Here is a 21,246-nt window from a genome sequence, read left to right as displayed (position 1 = left end):
TAGAAATTTGACCAAGCTTATAATGAGTTGGGAGAAATGGCACATTTAGGGGTCCATTTAGACTAGCTCTAAACAGCTTTATCATGTTACAGTCTGAAGCATTAATTAATAAATCTACCAGGTATTAGTAATATTCTAGTTAAGAGTTTAATTCAGTTACAATGTTGATATCTTTTCTCCTTTCAGTCAAAAAATCAATTTTTTTTATATAATATTACTTGTTCAAAGCGGGAGAAGCAACAAATTAAGATATTTTGCTATCTAGCCATGTCATCAAAAACTGCTAACCAACTGCTGAAGCAGGAGACTTTCATCAATTCTGATCAACTTTCCACAACACACTGACATTATTACAACTCATCAAGCACTATATAATAACACACCAACCCTAATGCTATAAATGTATTGTTTTTCTATTGACTACAAACACACAAACCAAATATCAGACATGGAAATACATAGTCCATTTGTCTCATTTATAATAGATTTCTGATTTCAATCAAACTCCTAACACATCCACTCCATTTAAACTCCTAACACATTGACTCCATCTAAACTCCCAACACACTGACTCCATTTAAACACCGAATACATTGACTCCATTTAAACACTGAATACATTGACTCCATTTAAACACCGAATATATTGACTCCATTTAAACTCCCAACACATTGACTCCATTTAAACTCCTAACACATTGACTCCATTTAAACTTCCAACACATTGACTCCATTTAAACTTCCAACATATTGACTCCATTTGAACTCTCAACAGGATGACTCCAGATCCATCCTACAAAGGTAACTCTGAGTAACTGACATGCTGATACCATATGAACCACCTACACACCGACTTTATTTCCATTTTAAAATAAAGGATCCACATCAACCACATATTTCATCCCTTAGACTTTATACCAGGTCTTGTCACATTACTTCTGCACCAGGTGTGGGCACATTACTTCTGCACCAGGTCTTGTCACATTATTCTGCACCAGGTGTGGGCACATGACTTCTACACCAGGTGTGGGCACATTACTTCTGCACCAGGTGTGGGCACATTACTTCTGCACCAGGTGTGGGCACATTACCACTATATCAGGTGTGTGGGCAAATTACCCCTATATATATAAGATGTGTGGGCACATTACCCTTATATCAGGTATGTGGGCACATTACCCCTATATCCAGTGTGTGGGCACATTACCCCTATTTCAGGAGTGTGGGCACATTACCCCTATATCAGGTGTGTGGGCAAATTTCCACTATATCAGGTGTGCGGGCACATTACACCTATATCAGGTGTGTGGGCAAATTTCCACTATATCAGGTGTGCGGGCACATTACCCCTATATCAGGTGTGTGGGCACATTACCCCTATATCAGGTGTGTGGGCACATTACCCCTATATCCAGTGTGTGGGCACATTACTCCTATATTCAGTGTGTGGGCACATTACCCCTATATCAGGTGTGTGGGCAAATTTCCACTTTATCAGGTGTGCGGGCACATTACCCCTATATCAGGTGTGCGGGCACATTACCCCTATATCAGGTGCGTGGGCACATTACCCCTATATCAGGAGTGTGGGCACATTACACTATATCAGGTGTGTGGGCAAATTTACTCTGTACCAGGTGTGGGCACATTTACTATATTTCAGGTGTGTGGGCACATTTACTTTATATCAGGTGTGTGGGCAAATTTAATTCATATCAGGTGTGGGCGTATATACTGTATAAATGACACTATATCTAATAATTACATATTGACATTCAATAGCAGTTGATGACACATGAATTTCATACTCATTTGTGACTTCAAACCAACCAAGGACAAACACAAGCCAGTCCAAGACATGTAGATTCCATACTTATTTATTCCACTTCAACCTCTGATATGTCCACTAAAAACCAATCCTCATTGATTCTACACTGACATGAAGGAACCAAACCTTTCTTTTTGAAAAATAACAAGATCTTTAACTAAGAAACAAAACACTTGGATACAGTGAGGTACTTAGGGATGGATCATTATAAAGGAGATTTATTTTGATGTCTGTAGTAGCTGTGAAGTGAAGTGAATATTCAGGTAGCACTTCAAAAACAATTACGCTTACATATTCACTTCAAACACTGTCCATTTATGGGATATTTCAGTAAAACCTGCTGATTGAGAAGCTACTGGCTGATAGAGAGGAGAGACAAAGATCATCCTTAAACTACAAGGTGCACTGGGAGGGATGTGGACTAGCTGATAAGTCTGCCTCTAATCAGACCTGCATTAAATATCTCACCCTATATCAGGACTGCTCTTACAGGGCGAAAAACTCAACCAAAACTAATCAGGCATTTTTAATGTCCTGAAACTGCTTGTCAAAGAAACATATCAATAATGGATTTGATTAAAAATAAAAATGAACTATTTCATGTACAATAATGCAACCACTTTAAAAAAATTCATTTTGGTTAAGAACCTTGAATTTGATTCCTTGATAAATTAGCGTTCATTTTGACATAACCCATCTTATGGTTTATAAGTCAATTTAATCAATACAATATCAAAATAAGCTAACTCTGATCAATTCTAGGCCTGCCTAAAATAATACCTGTCACGATGACACAACCTAACTACAGCAACATTACGTAATTGTTGTTGTTATCCCACACGTTTAATCTATCATGTATCTATGATACACTAACTACAAAACACATTAGCAGTTGTTATGGTAACTAGAGAGCACTCTACCTGTTGGTTGCTGTCAAAGTAATTTACGGTATAGGCGTTATTAGATGGTACGCCAATTGGTGCCGTCACCATAGCTGTGGATGCAGCGGCTTCAGGGGAGACAACCAATGGCACTGCTGGCATTGTGTTGTCATGGCAACAGTTAGGGGACCAGTTATTGTGCAGATGTTGTCGAAGCATTCGAACACCACATGCAGGTGACCAAAGCAAATTAAAAGCACACAGGAGTTAGAGCATGAAAGAAATGAAACAACAAAAAAGTATAAAAATTAATAATGTGTTAATTGTGCTGAAATGGCAAAAAATAATATAGATGTTTGTTAATAATGTATTTGACCAAAGTAACATTCATTTGTGACCTCATTTACAACCCTTTGACCTAATTTAATTCCCTTTACCACCATATTTGTTTGACAAGCTAAAAGGTATTCAATGTTTCTAGGTACCCAAATATGGTAAGTAAACTAGTTTATCTTAACACAGTTTGGACTAATTAAAATATTCAAAGATGACCTAATTCCTATGTCTATCCTGCATGACTTAGTCATTGCCAAACATCAGCCTCTGATGCAAATTTGCAGACAAGTTCAAAGAATGACAAGAAATAGTATCTGCTTACATTTCTATTGCAGTGTATTCCCTGTTGGGTTGGTTACATGGTTTGATGTTTATTCACTGATCTGATCTCTTTTGTCATGAAAATTGATTAGTATCTTTGGTAAAGCTATTTTTCTGTACTACTGAATGTCTTCCCTTCCTCAAATTAGTTATGATTTTTGTTTTCCGTTTTCAGATTCTTCTATATTGGATTTCATATCCACAAATAAGATGTCTTTGCTATATCAAATTAAAGGTCACAGTTTGTTAGTATAATCAAATACATGTTATACAGCTACAAAATCATAATATGCAAACCAGATACATATGTATGTGTTGCAATCTAAAAATTACAAAACGATAAACAAAAGAAAACCCAGGCAACCAAAATGATAATTTGCATTACCAGTAAATGTTAAGGTAGTAAGGATATTAATATCATGTATGCATATTGTTAAAGCCATTTCCTGCATAAGATCCTGTAACCATTTAAAGGGCAATATCATGCCAAGATGCAAATCAACTTTAAATATGCCATCTGCCTCTGTTGGTGCATGCTCAAGTACCATTTCCTAACTTCAAAATTTCAAGATCTCTATTCTTGGTTAACAAAGAGAAATAACTGTTAACTGATTTGATTGGTTGAATTCTACCTCCATACTGTTTTGTAACTATTAAATGTCACGAGGTTTAAACTAATTTGTAATTGGCTATTCTCTTACCTTCATACTTATTTGTAACTGGAAAATTCATAGCCTTCAACCTGACTTGTGATAGCCTATTCTCAGTAGTATTCAACCTGACTTGTGATTGGCTATTATCTGTAGTCTTCAAACTGCTTTGTGATGGCTATTATCTGTAGTCTTCAAACTGACTTGTGATTGGCTATTATCTGTAGTCTTCAAACTGACTTGTGATTGGCTATTATCTGTAGTCTTCAAACTGACTTGTGATTGGCTATTATCTGTAGTCTTCAAACTGACTTGTGATTGGCTCTATCTGTAGTCTTCAAACTGACTTGTGATTGGCTATTCTTTGCAGTCTTCAAACTGCTTTGTGATTGTTGTATTTCAAACATTACCATCATGGTAATTTGAGACTCTATTTCTGAGTGTGGACTGATTCCTGATTGCTTTTCTCCTCACTTCTTCCCTGAATTTGGCCAGTTTCTGTTTTGGTTTACTGATTTGTGATTGATTGTTTACTTTTCTGATTAGAAATTTTCCAATCTTGCATTTCATCTAGCATTTCTGAATTTTTGACTGGAAGACATTTGATTTTATAGACACAGGCTATTGATTTCAAAAGTGATGTTTTATCATGATGAATAACACATTTGTATGTAAATCAGATCAATATTTTGGAGGGTAGATACACATTCCTGACTCACAGCACCAACAGAAACAGAGTGATATGACTACAATATACAACGTACACTGAAGCACTTTCACAACATACATCCAACACATGTATCATACACCAATATTCAAGGTAATACAATATTCTTGCATCAAAACTTCTGACATGTGAATCATTAACATTAAAATCATGCAGGAAAAAAAGAAAATGAAAATATTTTTTTAAAGAATAATTGTAATGCTTTAGAATAATAAAGATTGCTACAAAGTCAAGTAAGTTTTGGAGTTAGTGCTTAAGCTTTAAGATGTGGATATACTGAATAACCACCCTGTGTATCCCAATAGACTGTCTCATTTCTTTAAGCTAAAGACAGCCCATTGTGGACTATAGGGAAGGCAGGTCAATAGACAGCTATGTGCAAAAATATGGAAATAATGCTACACATCAAGAGTTAGTTCCCTTACTCAGGTGATGGGTATTAGTAATTATTCAGAAATAGTTAGTAGCTATAGTTCCCAAATGATAAGGCCAGATCTTTCATCCAAACAAAAGGCCTGGTCCTTATTTACATCATCATTTAAATTCTTAGCCTTGCTAGATCACTTGTAAAATTCAATATTTTTCAACAGTCAAACTATAAATTTTCTAAATCTTGCTAATATTATTAATTTTCCTCCCCAATTTTGTCAGCTATTAAGAAGTGTTATTTTAAAGGACAGAAAAGAAGATAATGACACAGTGAATGACAAAAACGGTCAAAACTGACCATCGGTGATGATAGCGGCCTATTTTTAGTATCACACTCACGTGTTACTGGAACTAGGTGTTGCTGGGGTATCTGCAAGGTCGGCTGCAGGGGACTTGACTGTGATATCTGGGTAGGAACTGGAATGCCACTTTTATTTGTATCTGGGGAATCAAAAGTGGCCAAATTCATTCTCACATATCACATATTTTTATGACTTTTTCTCATGTACATGTTTGTATACGACATAACATGAAGATCAGCTGGAGACTATTGGGGAAATCACCATTGATCTTCAAAATCCAATCCACTAAGAATAATCCATTTAATTCTCTTGATGTAAATCTGATTGTGATTTTGTTGTTATTTTCTTGTACTTATTGGGTTTTAACTTATAAATTCATGTAAAGCTACATCCCAGCAGACAGTATCAATAATCAACAGCATTTATCATTTCCTGTTTTCAAATTCTTTTTTCACAGCAAGTTACAGATGACAATTTACAAAAGTGGTCCTTTGTTTGAGGAGTATAAAATTGGGAAAAAAATTCCACTGTTTATTTGTACCTTAAGCAAGAATAATGAAAATCGATGTACCCTAATAGAAAAAATAATTCAGTTTGAAATGAAACAATATGATCCGATTAAAAAATTTTGTTTAAAATGTTTTGAATTTTTCTTTCAAGGAATTTTTCAATAATTCTATCAAAACAAGGAACCTAAGAGAGATTGATAACCACTGATAACTTTCTATACTATATAGAAGAGTTTTTTTTCCCTCTAAGATACAGGTTGTATTATAGTCATGTTAACTGTAAATAACTTATTTTGTTTGAAATTGTATTTTGAAAGTTAAACAGGCCTACTGACCAGATCAGTATTGTTAACAACAATGTTAACAAATTTTTAAGGGACATTGCCTGAAATCAAGTGAATATTAACAAGTCAAAGGAACATCTAATCAGGGTGAAGAAAATGCCTAACTAGGTCCATTGATGAACATATTAATCCTGGAGACGAATCCTTGAGAAATAGCTGTAACAAACTCCCTAATGCCAAAATCTAAAATGCCACTGGTGGTTATCTTGAATGTACAGCTAGTGTCCACCTACAAAGTCCATACTGAATCTTCCATAAAACAGGATTCTTTTTGTGATTTTTTAAGAAAAAGCAGTGACATGCTAAAAATGTCAAAATTCAAAATAGTAACTCTTGAATACCTGGCCAAGTTCTTATATGTGGCTTATCATCAGGAATACCTCTTCAGAAGGTTATAAGAAATAGTGGTAACCAACTTGATATGCCAAAATTCTGTCTTGAATGCCTCGTGATGTTCCACTAAGTTTGGCATTTACAACAAGGTACCATACTTAATATGTTTACAAAATTTGAGGAAATCCCTTCAGGAATTGTCAAAACTTTACAAAAGCCTTTTGGTACAATCTAGAACAGCCAATGAAGCAGAAAATATGACATGTACATACAAAACTGTTCCCTAAAGATTCGTTTTGTAGTTATAGAATGACGAAAGTCGAAATGACTTGAAAAGCCAACCACCTGATAATAGTAGATTGGAAGAAAATCAAAATGATTTCAAATTTGTGAAGTGTAGATTTTTGCATGGACTTCTTTCATATATACAAGATTGAAAGGCCTTATACTAGGAGATATAGATAAGCCTGGCCAACTAAAACGCCATTACTGGAAAAAATATTCATTGGAATTTATTCTTTGTCCTTGAAGTTTCCCTTTTTAACTACCGTGTTTGCATTAATATTTTTGATGTTCATGTTTTTGGCAATCAGATCCAAATTATGTAATACGTAACTTCTATCAAAATTTCAAGTGATGTTTAGTTATTATGTTTTAAACCTGTACAAATCTCTGTTCTGGGGATGTAGCTTTCTCATGAAACTTGACTCAAACTTTCTACAAAACTGGTCATAAAGTTTGAATTAATTGAATGAACAGAACAAAACACATTTCAGACCGATAACAAAATGCTCTACCAAAGCAAAGGCAAACATGCTTCTATATAATGCATTAACTGTCGGACGTATTAAAAAAGACCAATCTAGTAAATTTTTACTAAAATGCATAATAAACAGTAACTCTTTCAGTTGATATCAATCTTTTTATCAATTAAAGAAACATATATCTCAGGAATTATTTACATAAGCTGACAAACTTTGAATTTAAATTATCAAACACTCATATTCTCATCTCTACGTCGTCCACACTGTTGACATTGATACATAAGCTTCACCAAACTATCACAGTCATATATTTATAATTAGAGAACCACATATTTCTAGAATCTCTCCTCTCCAATTCTTTTTGTTTTAGAGTTTATTTGATAAGCTATATTTTTAATTGAATATTTACTGAAACATCCTTAACACTGCGCAATATAAGTCTTTCCATCACCAATTTTTATACTGTAGAAAGCACATATAATAGATTTGGCATTAAGTCTAGTTGTGGATAAAATACTGATGAAAGTTAGAAGTAATGCGATGATATACTGATTTAGACATGAAACACAAGTAAATAAAATTTTTACTAGGACCTAATATGACTAAAGGGTGTTTAGAGAAGTTACTTTTATTCTTTAATTTACCAAACACATTTAAAGCTTTTTTGTTTTAAGCTAAGCTTACATTGATAACCGTGTCATAAATTATGAATATTTCATTGACCAATCAAAATAGCACTTGACATTCATTGCATTCAAAGCTACATTGTTCTGTTCATATTCAGGTAACGTGATAGTTAAATACATTATTACTACATACAATAAGGTATGTACTTATTTATATTCGTAACTGATAACTGATATTCTGCATGAAAACAAATGAGGAATAGAACATTATATCAACCGTGAATTCAAAATATTGCCCAACTTCTCAGAGATGAAATCCTTTGAACAGCACATTAAATATTACATTATCTCCTTCCATGACGAACATGGTGTCTTTTTTTCAAACACTGTATCAATATTTCCCTTGTATGAAACGATAATATCTCAAACAGCATTACGATTTGATAAAAAAGTTGAACAAAACACTATTGTAAGTTAAGTTTTGGTAGTACTTAGTGATTAGATAGTCACTGGTTGTAGTTGAAACTTGAAGGAGATATATATATATAAGCAATTTCAATATTTACTGGTTAAGGCACTTGGTGATGAAATCAAATTTTAATGTAATAATTGTGTAAAAGAAAAATATAATAAAACACCATATTCATCTTTTGAAATCTGTAATAAATTATTGAAAAAAAAAATTTGTAACAGGCAACACAATGAGAAAGTGACAATAAATCACCAAACCAAAGATTGGTCTTTTTTAATTGCAATCATTAACAAAATTATGTACACATAGTAAAATGACAATTGTTTAACAAACATGTTCAGCTGCAATGTAATGTGATTAATATGCTGTAAACAATAAGATAAAAGTCAACACAAGTCATAGCCAATGTGTATGCATCATACAGTGAAAGCTTCAGAAGTCAATAAACCTAGGCAGCCATTCACAAGCATTGTCGTAACAGTGACAGGGAACAAATCCACCCTTCACTCAAGTGTGACACACACACTTACATGGGTTGGACGAGTATGGGTTGAAAGGGTATTAGGGGTTGGAAGGGCACAAAGAATGACTCTTTTATTGACATTATCAGCTTCAAGACGAAAACATGTTGATCAAGTTTATTACTTCTTAAAAATTATCCAAATTGAAAACGTTTCCTTTTAGTTTTCATCAATCAAGATTCTTCTGGTTCACTCAGAGGTTTGTTGGTAGCTTTGTGTGAAAATATGGGTGTTCATTAATCTGTATATACCGGTATCTGACAATTACTATTCCTTAATTCATTTTCTTGTTTTAAAAATAAAAATCATGCTGACGTTTCATATTTTTATGAATAAATTAACCCTCCCCCTCCCTTAATAACTGAAACACAAATACAGTAAATCTTAAATATGTACATGTAAAGCAGTTACAAAACTTCCTTAAATCCATAATGAATCCAGAAAGAATACAAAATATGAGGAAAGCATTCATAATGATAGACATCTCAGACATAATTCAAGCCATCATTTACAAATGCATCACAGGACAAAGTATAACGGCAAAAGGAACGGTTTCAGTCAAGCTTTAACTTGAAGCAGAATTTTATAGAGGCTACTGTAAAGGTTAAAATTTGGCTCAGATCTAATTGATAAGCAGTAGTTGCAATTGAGTTCAAACTTTCATGTGAAGCAGACTTGTACAGGTATTTAGAACTGATATAAGCTGATATTGCAATTTTCTAAAATCTTTAAAAAATCTCTGTAACAAGTGATATGTTTGAACTGCTGGCATTGTTGGTCAAGTATTGCATCCTTTTGTATTTTCTGTGTATAGTTTGTGTACAATTTAAAATTCCTGTATTAAAGTAATGTTGTTCTTTAATATGTAATGTCTGTTCTGTTATGGTCTTTCCCAATGATATCTTCACAATATTTTTTCCGATGTATTTTGTTGTACGATTATTTTCTATATCTTTACCCAATAGAACCTTTGCTATATTTTTGTCATGAACAATTTTTTGCTGTCGTTATTTTCAAGGTTACAAAAACAGGTTTTTTCTGCAATATTTTCTGGGTTTTACTTTCCTGTAACCTTCCATAAATTCATGTTTATATCTAAAGCATTTTTAATTAAAACTACAGCTAGTTGATGATATCACACATCTGACAGTTTTTTTTCTTTCTTCAAATTAATTGAACATTACTGAGAACTACAAGTGTAAAGTCTAAGTGTAAAAGTAACTTAATCTATTGTATAACAAACTTCATTTATTTAGTCTGGTATTGTGTGTGGTGAATTTGTACAATTATGATATAACATTATAAGTGTTGTTTACTCATACATGTAACAGATACAAAACTCAATAGTGTGACCATTTTTTATGCATTTGGTGTAACTACCTGTTACACTTCTAAAAGCTTCCTCAAGAATTTTACAAAATTTGACAAATACAGTGGATTTTCTCTACACTGGCTTCTTTCTAAGTATAATTTTTTGTACACTTGTCTCAGCAACAACATTTCTTAACATATCTATATGATTGACTTCTTCATAATCTGCTACAATTTCTGAATCCCTTTTCTATCCTCATTTTTATTGACATCAGCTAGGAAGGACAATGCCCGTGACTATGAGTGACCTCTGTCATATTCGAGTCAGTGAAATAGTTCAAAATACAATAAAAGTATTTCAATGAGCAATTTGAAAGACATCTTTATATAAATGATAAACAATGAACTTTGTGATGATATACAAAAAGAGACGGGATATAGATTAGGAATGAAGTAGTTTATTATTTGTTTTTTTTTGGCATTGTTGAGAGCTTTAAAACAGTGAAATGATTTTGTGCAAAACCTCAAAATTTCTTTAAATCTGTTGTAATAAAAATGTAAATATCCTTCTGTCTATAAATAGAAAACTGGACAAGCCTTCAACTACCAATAAACATTGTGATTAAGACATTTGTAATTTCAAGAATTTGAGACATGTTAGGCGGCAATTTGTTAAGGAAATTTTGCAGGAATGAAACTTAAAAATTTAGCTGTAGGTATGCCAGATTGCAATAGATTGAGAAAACATTGTACCAGTTTATTTTATATAAAAGTGTTTTAAAGTTATTTTTGTTTCCTGAATTTAACTTCCATACTTTCTATATCATGAGAACTTGTCTCAAACCATCCAAATACTTTGGTCACTTATATGTCCAGTTTAGAGGAAATCCACTTTAATATTTGAAGTATTTTACTTATGAGTCCAGAAATATATTTAAAAGATACCACAGCGAGTAATCCGACTTCAGTATTATGTATTAATTACATAAATAGCAAAGGTATATACTTGCAAGCTGCAACAGTAGCATTCATCCTTCATTTTTCCAACTTTAGTGAACAACAATGAAATATTATTTATGGAAAATGAAGGGTGACCAACTGAACAGAAGCAAGAAAACTCAGGCAATATAATTTTCTTACAAGATAAAATCCAAGTTTCCCTACTTCAATCATTTTTTTCTCTAGTTAATTCTTTCTTTAACGCTATCTTTTTCAATTTTCTGGTAAATACTAGTATCTGCCATTCGAGTTCTAGAAAGCATTCAGTCAAAGAATAATTTCTTATGTAATCTTTAAATTTTTCTTTACTTGATTTTTCTATGTTATTGAAAATGTTACGTATTCCATTATCCCATTTAATTTGTTTTCAAATTAAGTACTTCTTACTAAACTTAATAATTTTACTTAACTATTTAGAGAATAATCACTATTTTGATCCATCTAAATTTTCATATTTTTTCCTCAATTAATTCAAATTTGACTAAGAGTCTTTTACACCTGAGTAATAGCACTAACAGCAAAGCTTTTCCTACAACAGCTGGTTGGATCTGATGTGACAAATTTCACACCACACAATGATATGTTTGCAATTGATGGAAATATATACGTTATATGCACTACGGCAAGACGCCTTATATATGCTATCAACACTTGTTCCTCTTCCTCTTAACCAAGCTACTTTTGCTTTATAATCTACAGTTGTCTGTAAATTTTTTTTCAGATTTTTGTGTTTTAATGATGAAATAATGAAGACCAACTTACCTGAAACATAAACTAAAACAACAAAAAATTGCAGAATTTGAAAGAAACAAATCATAAAAATGAGATACGAAGTGAATAAATGAAATAGAAATGAATGAAGAGGCAAATTTGATCTTAACATGGTTCCTGGTTTGGTTAAGCTCTTAGTACTCTCAGTACTTGGATTTCTTAAACTATTCAAAAACACTTACAGTACTTCTACAACAGTCCCTAGTGGCATAATTATTTACTGAATTACATGTTAACTACAAATTATCTCATCACTGTTTGCTTCTTTATGTCAGAATCTTAGGAATAAAGATTAAATATGAATAGATTTCCAAATAAAATGATTGTCTCAAAATAACTTTATTCTTTAAAATATTAAAAAGTGAAAAAATTAATTTTAGGGAAAAAAATTCCATTTAGACCGACACCAGTTGTTAATGAAGGAATCACTTTGAAAAAAACCCAAGGTGTAATCAGTTGTGTATTAGGAAAGTAAAATTGTTTTATATCTATTCTGGGTATTAACATTTCAAAGCATTTCAAGTTTTCTACAATCAATCTTGTAAAATTAACTACATTTTAATTATTAACCTAAGCTTAGTCATATTGATTTAATACAAAGTTTATGTTGGGTTCATGTTAAATGATCTTAGTCTCACCTATTGACCAATAAATAACTAATGTTCGATTTGAAAGAAGTTTCATAGTATTTTCATGAAGATCAGTTTTCCTTGTCTACAAGTCTATTAACATTCGTGTCTGGGTTACAATCTGAAATTGAAATGATTTTCTGAAGTTTGATGATACCTGAAGGTTTGTGTAGATAATCCATTTTACCCTGTACAAGAAGCAGTCCTCTGTTTACTGACAACGAAAGCCTTCTATTCCATTCTATATAAGCTGAATTAACATGCTGATGACCTTGAGTAGGAGTGGGTGGACAGTGAGAAAATTCATTAACTTCAGATGCAGGACACAAGACCATACTTACAACTTCCCAAGACAAAAAGGACTGTCCTTGAGCTGTGACCTTGAAAATTAAGAATGAACAAGACAAAATGTTTTTATACTTACAACTGGTAGCTGGCACATATTGCTGTTGTAACTGCATGGCCGTTAGTGCCTGTTGGTAGGCGAAGTTTGCACCTGGATGATACATAGGTAATCCACTTTTGCCATCAGCAACCGCTACACGTTTGTATGGTATCACCCCAGGTAAAGCACCCTGCTAGAGGAAATCAGGAAAAAACTGCCTTGTAAGAAAGGGCTGTTGGATTAGGGTTGGTGCAATGAAAATAAGCATGTGAAAATTGAAACCAAAAATAGGATGAAAATATTTGACTTTTCAGCCAAGACCATGCCAATTATAATAAAATCATTTGTTATAGATACAGAAGAAATTTGCAAAAAAATAGTAAAAAAATAAAAACCAAAAATATCCCCTGGCCAAAGAAAAACTGCATTCAAACTTGTTTTTTGTGTGTGAATATTTTTTTCTGTCAAACCAAATTGTTAACTGTCTAGATAAATAATTCCCAAATCCCATGATGCATTTTTCAGAAGGAGACAATCACCAGAAGTGATATAAGAACTACACATCTAGAGAGTTGACAAGCAAATCTAAATAAGAGTTTATATACATTCTACAAGACCGACAGTTTGTGAGACACAAGCTTCATACAAAACATGTAGATACTGAATATATAATTTTGTATTGAATTACACCAAGGATTACAGTGTATATGTATGTAGTTATAGTCCGAAAGGTCCTGATTAATCAGTATAAAATATATTGATATATCAGAAATTTTTCTTTATCTTTATAAATTTTCATTTTTTTTTCATAACTTGCAGAATCACATGACATGAAGTCGACCTAATTTAAATCACAGAAAGTCCAAACAAGCATTTTAGTGATTTGGAAAGCAAAACCCACAGAATTTCTGCAGTTTCACAGGTTATTTTGTCCTAGGTCAGGCAAATTTCCCACACTAATAGGAGTAGTAAATATATGTACCATACAAACATGCACTGCACAGCAGTAAGTGAGGCCAAAACAAAGTGTAGGAAAGGAATCCGTCCTGAGTCCAACATACATCAAAGTTTGCACAAATAGACATCATCCAAATTTGACATGTGTTGAACTGATTATTATGTACATAGAAAAAACAAATCTAATAGTGTCACAAACAGGCTTTAGAAAACACAGTTCCTGTAAAATAGTTACAATACTGGAAACTGGGGAGTGGGCCGTCATTGTCATGTGACATGGTCATGTGACAAGGTCATGTGACTGTCATGTGACTGTGCAAAGTTTGTCCTTAAGCAGACTACAGCTACATGCAAAGCTTCATGGGATATAGTACCAGAACGAGGTCATCGGCATGGTCACGAGGTCGCTTCTTGCCTGGAATGACCTCAACCACTTGCGGCTAATTAGTATGCAGAGCACATGGCGATCGGCCAATGAAATGGCGGCATGGCAGGGATGGCAGCACATGACAACAGCAAGCAGCAACAAGGCATGATGGGAGATGAAAATAAAAAAGAAATAGCACCATCGGTAAAAAAGTTCAATCAACATGCATCAATATATTTTGATCTTTACAGACTGTGAATTAATGGTGACAGTAGTAGTTATAGTAAATAATAAAGATTATAAAAAAATAAAAAAAATAAAAGAAAATAAATGATAAAATATGTATTAGAAAAACAAAATAGAAAGCTGAGATTTGTTTAGATTCATGCATCTTATATGCATAAATATTTTTTATGAAAATATATAGAGAAATATTAAAATAAAGATTAGTTACTTTCACACCATAGCTGTGATTAGATATACAATATACAGTAGAATTTTATTAGAAGCACAAGAAAAGTGCAAGAGATTTAACTACACTAAGTGTGTTAATCAAACTTTTCATCTTATATCTCTCCAAAACTGATAACTATCTTTTGATATATTTTTAGTAATAAAATAACGATAATTACACTATAGCAAAGATTTCATGCAAAATATTCACATCATGTTTCTTTAGAATATGAAATATTTCTTCATCTGTGTTAGATATAAAAATCATTTGAACAACTAAGAATAAATTTTCTCGAACAAAAAGTCCTTAACATGAAAATAAGAAAAAAAATCCTATAAAAAAACAAACCACTAATAACAAAAAATAAACAGTATTCAATATTTTATGATAAAAAAAGGAAAAATCAAAATAAGTATTTTTTTAATTTGATTTATTGACGAAAATCTTATTTTTTAAGAAAAAATGGGGATTTAGGGAGTTTGCTGTTGAGATGTGTAAAGCCATTGGTTGTCTCCAGGAGAGGATGAAGGAGAACAAAGGAAGAAAACTATAATGCTGAAACAAACAGAAATAATAGGAAAATGTTCTTTTAAATATGTATAATCTTGAGGAGCTGAAACAAAAAACCATGTAGGTACTGGTTGTGAGATATAGGCTGCAAAATAAAACATAGGTGCGTTTAGTACAATCTACTAACATCATAATATACAGTTCTACATGTCTACCATTCACATAGCCTAGCTTACACGGAATCATGCTTGTCCAAGTCAATTGTACCGTCACAATTACCCCTCTTAAGCGTCAAATAAATATATCTGTATAGAAATACAAGGGGCATGCAACTTTTCCCTTAAAACCTAGCTGTACTCACAATTAATAGCATATTATATGCTGGTGAATTTGTAACTTCTACAGAGAAGCTCCCCAGACCACCATTTCATGAAAATTCCTTTTCCAATAGAATCTTCTATACATGTCTTTAAATTTGAAAACACTGCTGAAGTTGATGTAAAAATTCAAATCTTCCTTCAGCAATGATTTCTGAATGTAAACACCAAGTTAAGAATTTCTTAGGTAAGGAAATCTCATCAAAATGGTGCTAGTTTTTTTTTCTAAATCTCTTGAAAAGCACAATTAGTGCAATTCTGATTGATCATGACTTTCTGTAGTCACAAGAAAGCTTCCAAACACGTAAATAAACTTAAATTTGAACATTTAACAATTAAAACCAAAACAAATTTCTTTATCAAAGTTTCTCTTTATCATTTTGGTTTATTTAAAAAAGAGATATGCAAATGGTGAATGTAAAATAATTTCACAACTTTGGTCTTTAAATTGAAATAGCGGCATATATAGAAGTTTGGAGTGTTAATCCTCCATTACAGTCTAGCTTTCTGACGAGGTTAGATAATAAAAGCCACAGGAAAAAAACTCATCATCACCACAAATATTTCTCAGTGTCAACACAATTCTGTAATAAGCCCGTATCTTTTAAACACAGTTTGGAAATATTATCTTTTAATATGATATCAAATCTAGACATAACTCAATTTTGGCCAAGATCTTTCAACACAATAATTTTATTTTAAAATCACGTCTTTAGAATTTATGTGTAAACTGTGTTAAAAAATATGGCATATTATAGAAAACATTTGAAACATAAGTAAAAGTGCTTTTCTGATTTTTACAATAAAGACAAAGAGAAAATGTATGAAAATGATTTTGACATGAAACTCAATGTCATTTTTTGTTTAGTTTCTAGTTCAGGGACAGCCCCAGATACAGTAGAGTGTAAGGATGTGTATAAAGAAATCAGATTGTTAGCAACGCCCAGCAAATTTTAGATACTTGTGTCAAAGGTGACAAAGTGAACAAGACACATTTGTGACAAGTGACTGATAGGTGAATCTTGAAACGTTCCATCTGAAAGACAAGATGCTGTATTCAAAGTGCCGTTAATCAGACATTCCAACAATACTTTGTGTTATCAGAGTCAGAAATGATGCAGCAAATTGTTGGATGCCAGGTCAGGCTGTGATAATCAAAATTCAGACCTAGATTTACCTGTCACAGCCAATAATGAATACATTCAGATCTAAATCACACCTGTATTTGTATTTTCTATGTTTGAAAAATATCAACTCTTCTGTTCAAAACAAGTAGATCAAATATGTTAGATTTTAAAAGGACCGATTTTCTAATATTGCAAAAACAGTATTGTAATAAACAAATGGAGAAAACTTTGTGTATGGTCCTATAAACTGAGATCAGAGTGTTATTAATCAGAGAATGATAAAAATGCACAAAAGTTGTTTAAGGAATGAGGAATTTAAAAGTAAATGAACTTTAAATGTATCTAATTTTTGGCTTTAAAAGTGGATGGAATGGAACTGAAATGAAGAATACCATATTTGAATTTGCTTCTTACAATTTGTTTGAAGCAAATGAAAAATCACAAATCACATTTTGTATGTGGAAATTAATCAAATATTTCTTTCAGCAATTTTTGGTTTCAGAAAAGCATTTTTACAAAATCACAATTTGCATAATAATAAAATGACAAGGCAATTAAAGTGAAAGTATAAGTATAGAATACATTGTTGTACATACAAGTCGCGGGGCCGCTCAGTATTAGGATCTCCGCCAACTGTCAGGTTCGACCAACATCTAGCACATACCCTTGTTGACCTTTTCGTCATATAAGTAAAAACAGCCAATAAAACTGCTATGTATCCAGGCAATAACCAATCAAATGTCAGACATGCGATACACTGTGAGTCACTGACTTGGCCATGGACAACCCCCCCTGGTGAAAAGGACTAAGGACGTCTGTAACAGTCGAGATTTTTAAATGTCAATCTTGGTATTCTTATTTCCAGTATTGACAGTAGAATCAAAATGGTTTTTTCTCTCTACAGTTGAATTTTTTTCTTCAATTTTCTTGATCTTTTCTCTTTTCCTTGAGAAATTCCAAAATCTGTATAAATATCATATGTCCAATTTTCTATTAGAAAATAATGAACATATGGTTAACAAAACGTAGAATGTACACGTGTTTCGTGGAGTGAAAATTGCATAGGGTTTCGCAAGGAATACAGTGACAAGCGATAGGGGCAGAAAAATCTAGGAGGCTGTTTCAGAACTTTCATGTCTGAACAGAAATATCTGTTTTAGTGGAAGCATTGTAAAGCAAAGAATTTTGAATAAAGGGAAACAAGAGTTTTAATCTCATATACTGCTACTAATTTAGTGGAGAGTTTTACACAAAAAAAGCAAGAAATTTCTACTATGCTAGGACAGCACAACTAGACGGGAGCACAAGTATTTGTAACCATAACTTGACCTTCAAAGGTCAAGATCAAAGGTCACAGAAAGGTTAAAGAAGGCAAGGAATTGAATTATTATTCTTTTTTTGTTTTTAGAAAGGTGATTTTGGAATTTATGGTGAAATTTGGAAGGGTAAAGACAGCATCTGAAAAGGAGGGAAGAGATCTGGAGTAAAATTTACATAAAGGAATTTGAACGTAGGAATATTCAAAAGAAATTATACATAATGGGAGTTAAATAAAAGAAATTTCCGTATATGGAAATAAGTTTGACTTAAAAAGACATGGAATAATTTCCAGCAAGGAGTTGAAGTGGGTTACAGAGGGCAAGTAGAAGTGACCCGTTATAAAGTGTTAATATCGGCTGAAATGTGACGCAGAGTTAACAAACCATCTACTGAAGCAAAACGGTACATGATCATGCCAGATATTTAAAGTCAGTCCAGGAAACTGACCAAGGGTCAGTTTCCTGGTACTGAGCATCGTACCCTAAATGTCTAGTAAAATGTCCTCAAAAATTATAACTAACTTCAGACTGGTTGTAATGTCACATATTCTTTTCATCTTCAGAATCATTTCAGGATGAAAAAACAAGATATATATATATATATGAAGGCTTAAAAATGTTCCAATTTACTATGAGGAAGGTAATTTTGAAAAATATCATTCTTAATAAATTTTGAAGACTGGACTAGACATGTACTTCACAAGACTAAGAAATAATCAACTTTTCATGGTATAGAATTATTTGATCAAAATTACGCAATCTTTCAAATCAAAAACTTCAAACTCTTGTACTTTTCCTAAAATACTTATCATATCCAAATAGTTTTGCTTCTTTTAATTGTTTCAATATACGAGATTTCATCCAAGAGTCTTTTGAAAATCAAATAAGCATGTTTCCTAATTAATAAAATAAAACTGCAGAAGGAAATTCAAATTTTATTTTCACTTTTCAATACTGAGTTCTAGAAAATTACAAATATCAATTTGAATCATTTGTAGTTGACTTCTTTTTAAGTTAAAGCAAGCTATTTTTTTTTTGTCCAAACGTTCAAATAGATCTACTTAATCATTGGTAGTGATTTCCTTCTGCTGTTTTTCTTATTAATTATTTTCTGGCACGAACATTGGTAGGAAAGGAACAAGATCAGTAAGGATACAGAAATTAAACGAAGGTGAAGCACTATCTTATTACAAAGGTATAGCACAACAGAAAAGAACGTCTAGCAATGCAAGTTGCACAGAATAAAAATAATATCTTTAAATAATAACAAAACTGTTTTTTCAATTCATTTTTTTCTGATATTTTTTAAGTATCAAGACAAAATATTGAAATAAAATGACTAAAATTAACTGATAATTCAAATGAAAAAATAAAACGGAAATGAAAAAATAATAAAATCTTCCAGATAGAGAACCAGGAGTCTAAACAGAAAATAAATTAGTGATACATTTTTTTTTGTTTCCATTAATTTAAAAATCAAATAATTTTTGTAGCAATATAAAGAATGCTATTTAAAACCAAATGTTAGAAAATTTAGTTAAAACAAAACCAAAAAAGCAGAAAAAAGTTCCAAAAAAGTGGAAAATCAAGCAAAAAAAATTGTCAGTTTGAACAATCATCAAAATAAGATAAAAAAAACTGTTAAATAATAAAAAGATCAAGCAGGAAAGTTTTGTTATAATAAATAAACAAAAAACTTTAAAGTAAAGACGATGAAGCGGAATTAGAGAGAGGTAGCTAATAGGAGTAGAAGAAACCCTACCAGAGCTTGAGCTTGAGCGGCAGTGGTGTTAGATCGTTGTTGGGTGGCTTTGATGAGAGCCTGGAGGTGTGCAGGTGGGTGGAAATATTTACACGAATCCCGTGTACACTTCCCTTTTACAAAGTCCATACAAACAGTGACCTGATTCTCGGACGTGTCGACTGTTACATTATCTGGAGGGTGTGCATAGCGACACTCACTAGGTTGTCGCGTGCATGTACCTCTCTGATACTCACGACAAACCTGAAAACAATCAGAGTATGACAGAAAAAAAGGGAAGAGGAAAAAAAAGAAAAAAAGGAAAGAAAAAAAAGAAAACAGAGCTAGCAACATTGATTTGTACAGAATAGAGGTGGAAAAATCATTATTGTGATCATTTATTAAAAGTTAGTAGATTAACATTGGTAATAGAAAATTCCTCCCGAAGAATCAGGATAAATATTAAACTACTCGAGTAATTATCACTGAATAGCCAATACAAGACAAAAACTGCGTTTACCTACAGTTCTATGGACTTTCTGAACATTTAGAATATACCATGTATCTGAAGGTAACTTTTATCTTCCTGGTTGTAAAAGAATTAAACAGTTACCATTAGTAGCTGATATTTAGTTTCTAAATAGATACAGTAAATAACTGCTGTGGAATTCAAACTATCTATGTTGCAGTTTGATGTTCTGGTTGAGAATCTGTGAATAGTTTCTGCTTGGATTAAGACCAGACCAGTACATAAAGATAATATCGACAGCATTCATTTCAGAACCATATTTACTCCATTTATTCTTTCTCAATCGTATTCTACTTAATGCTTCAAAGACTTCTACAATAAGCATGGAATTACCATAATTTTAATGGCAATAGGTCAGTGAAGTAACTTAACAAAAATATTGCAGTATCATGTTGAATATCAGCTACATTTTGCATCTGCTAAGACCAAAGCTTCCGAAAGTTCGGCAGTTTTCAAACCTACTTAATGAGATGTTGTACCAAAGACAGGAGTATCATTACATACTTTCTTAATGAACAAACAGTAATTACACGTTGTAATGCAATTTTGGCAGCGCGATCCAGTGCAGATGTAATCTGCTGCGTGCAGCATCTCTAATCACTGTCCATGCCATTGGGTTGTTAATACTATTCCTAACTAACTTTGCCTTCTGACGTTATCTCATCAAATGCATAAAGATTGATACAAAAACAAAGAAAAAAACAAAGAATAAACAAATATATAAATAG

General features: G+C 32.4%; 1 protein-coding gene across 1 annotated transcript in view; it reads right to left on the bottom strand.

Moving 5' to 3' along the window:
* Nucleotides 1-21,246, bottom strand: part of LOC132546043 (muscleblind-like protein 3) — a 159,103-nt gene that overhangs the window by 10,760 nt on the left and 127,097 nt on the right. Inside the window, exons 7-12 of the mRNA XM_060209741.1 lie at nt 20,011-20,253; nt 14,469-14,534; nt 13,177-13,330; nt 12,115-12,126; nt 5,511-5,612; nt 2,748-2,863 (exon numbers count right to left, since the gene is read on the bottom strand). Coding sequence (XP_060065724.1) covers nt 2,748-2,863; nt 5,511-5,612; nt 12,115-12,126; nt 13,177-13,330; nt 14,469-14,534; nt 20,011-20,253 — 693 coding nt within the window. The remainder of the gene's footprint in view (nt 1-2,747; nt 2,864-5,510; nt 5,613-12,114; nt 12,127-13,176; nt 13,331-14,468; nt 14,535-20,010; nt 20,254-21,246) is intronic.

Source organism: Ylistrum balloti, unplaced genomic scaffold, assembly GCF_031769215.1.
Source record: "Ylistrum balloti isolate Yb309-2 unplaced genomic scaffold, AGI_CSIRO_Ybal_v1 Utg369602, whole genome shotgun sequence".
Lineage (NCBI taxonomy): Eukaryota > Metazoa > Mollusca > Bivalvia > Pectinida > Pectinidae > Ylistrum > Ylistrum balloti.
This window is presented reverse-complemented; position numbering and strand designations above follow the sequence as displayed.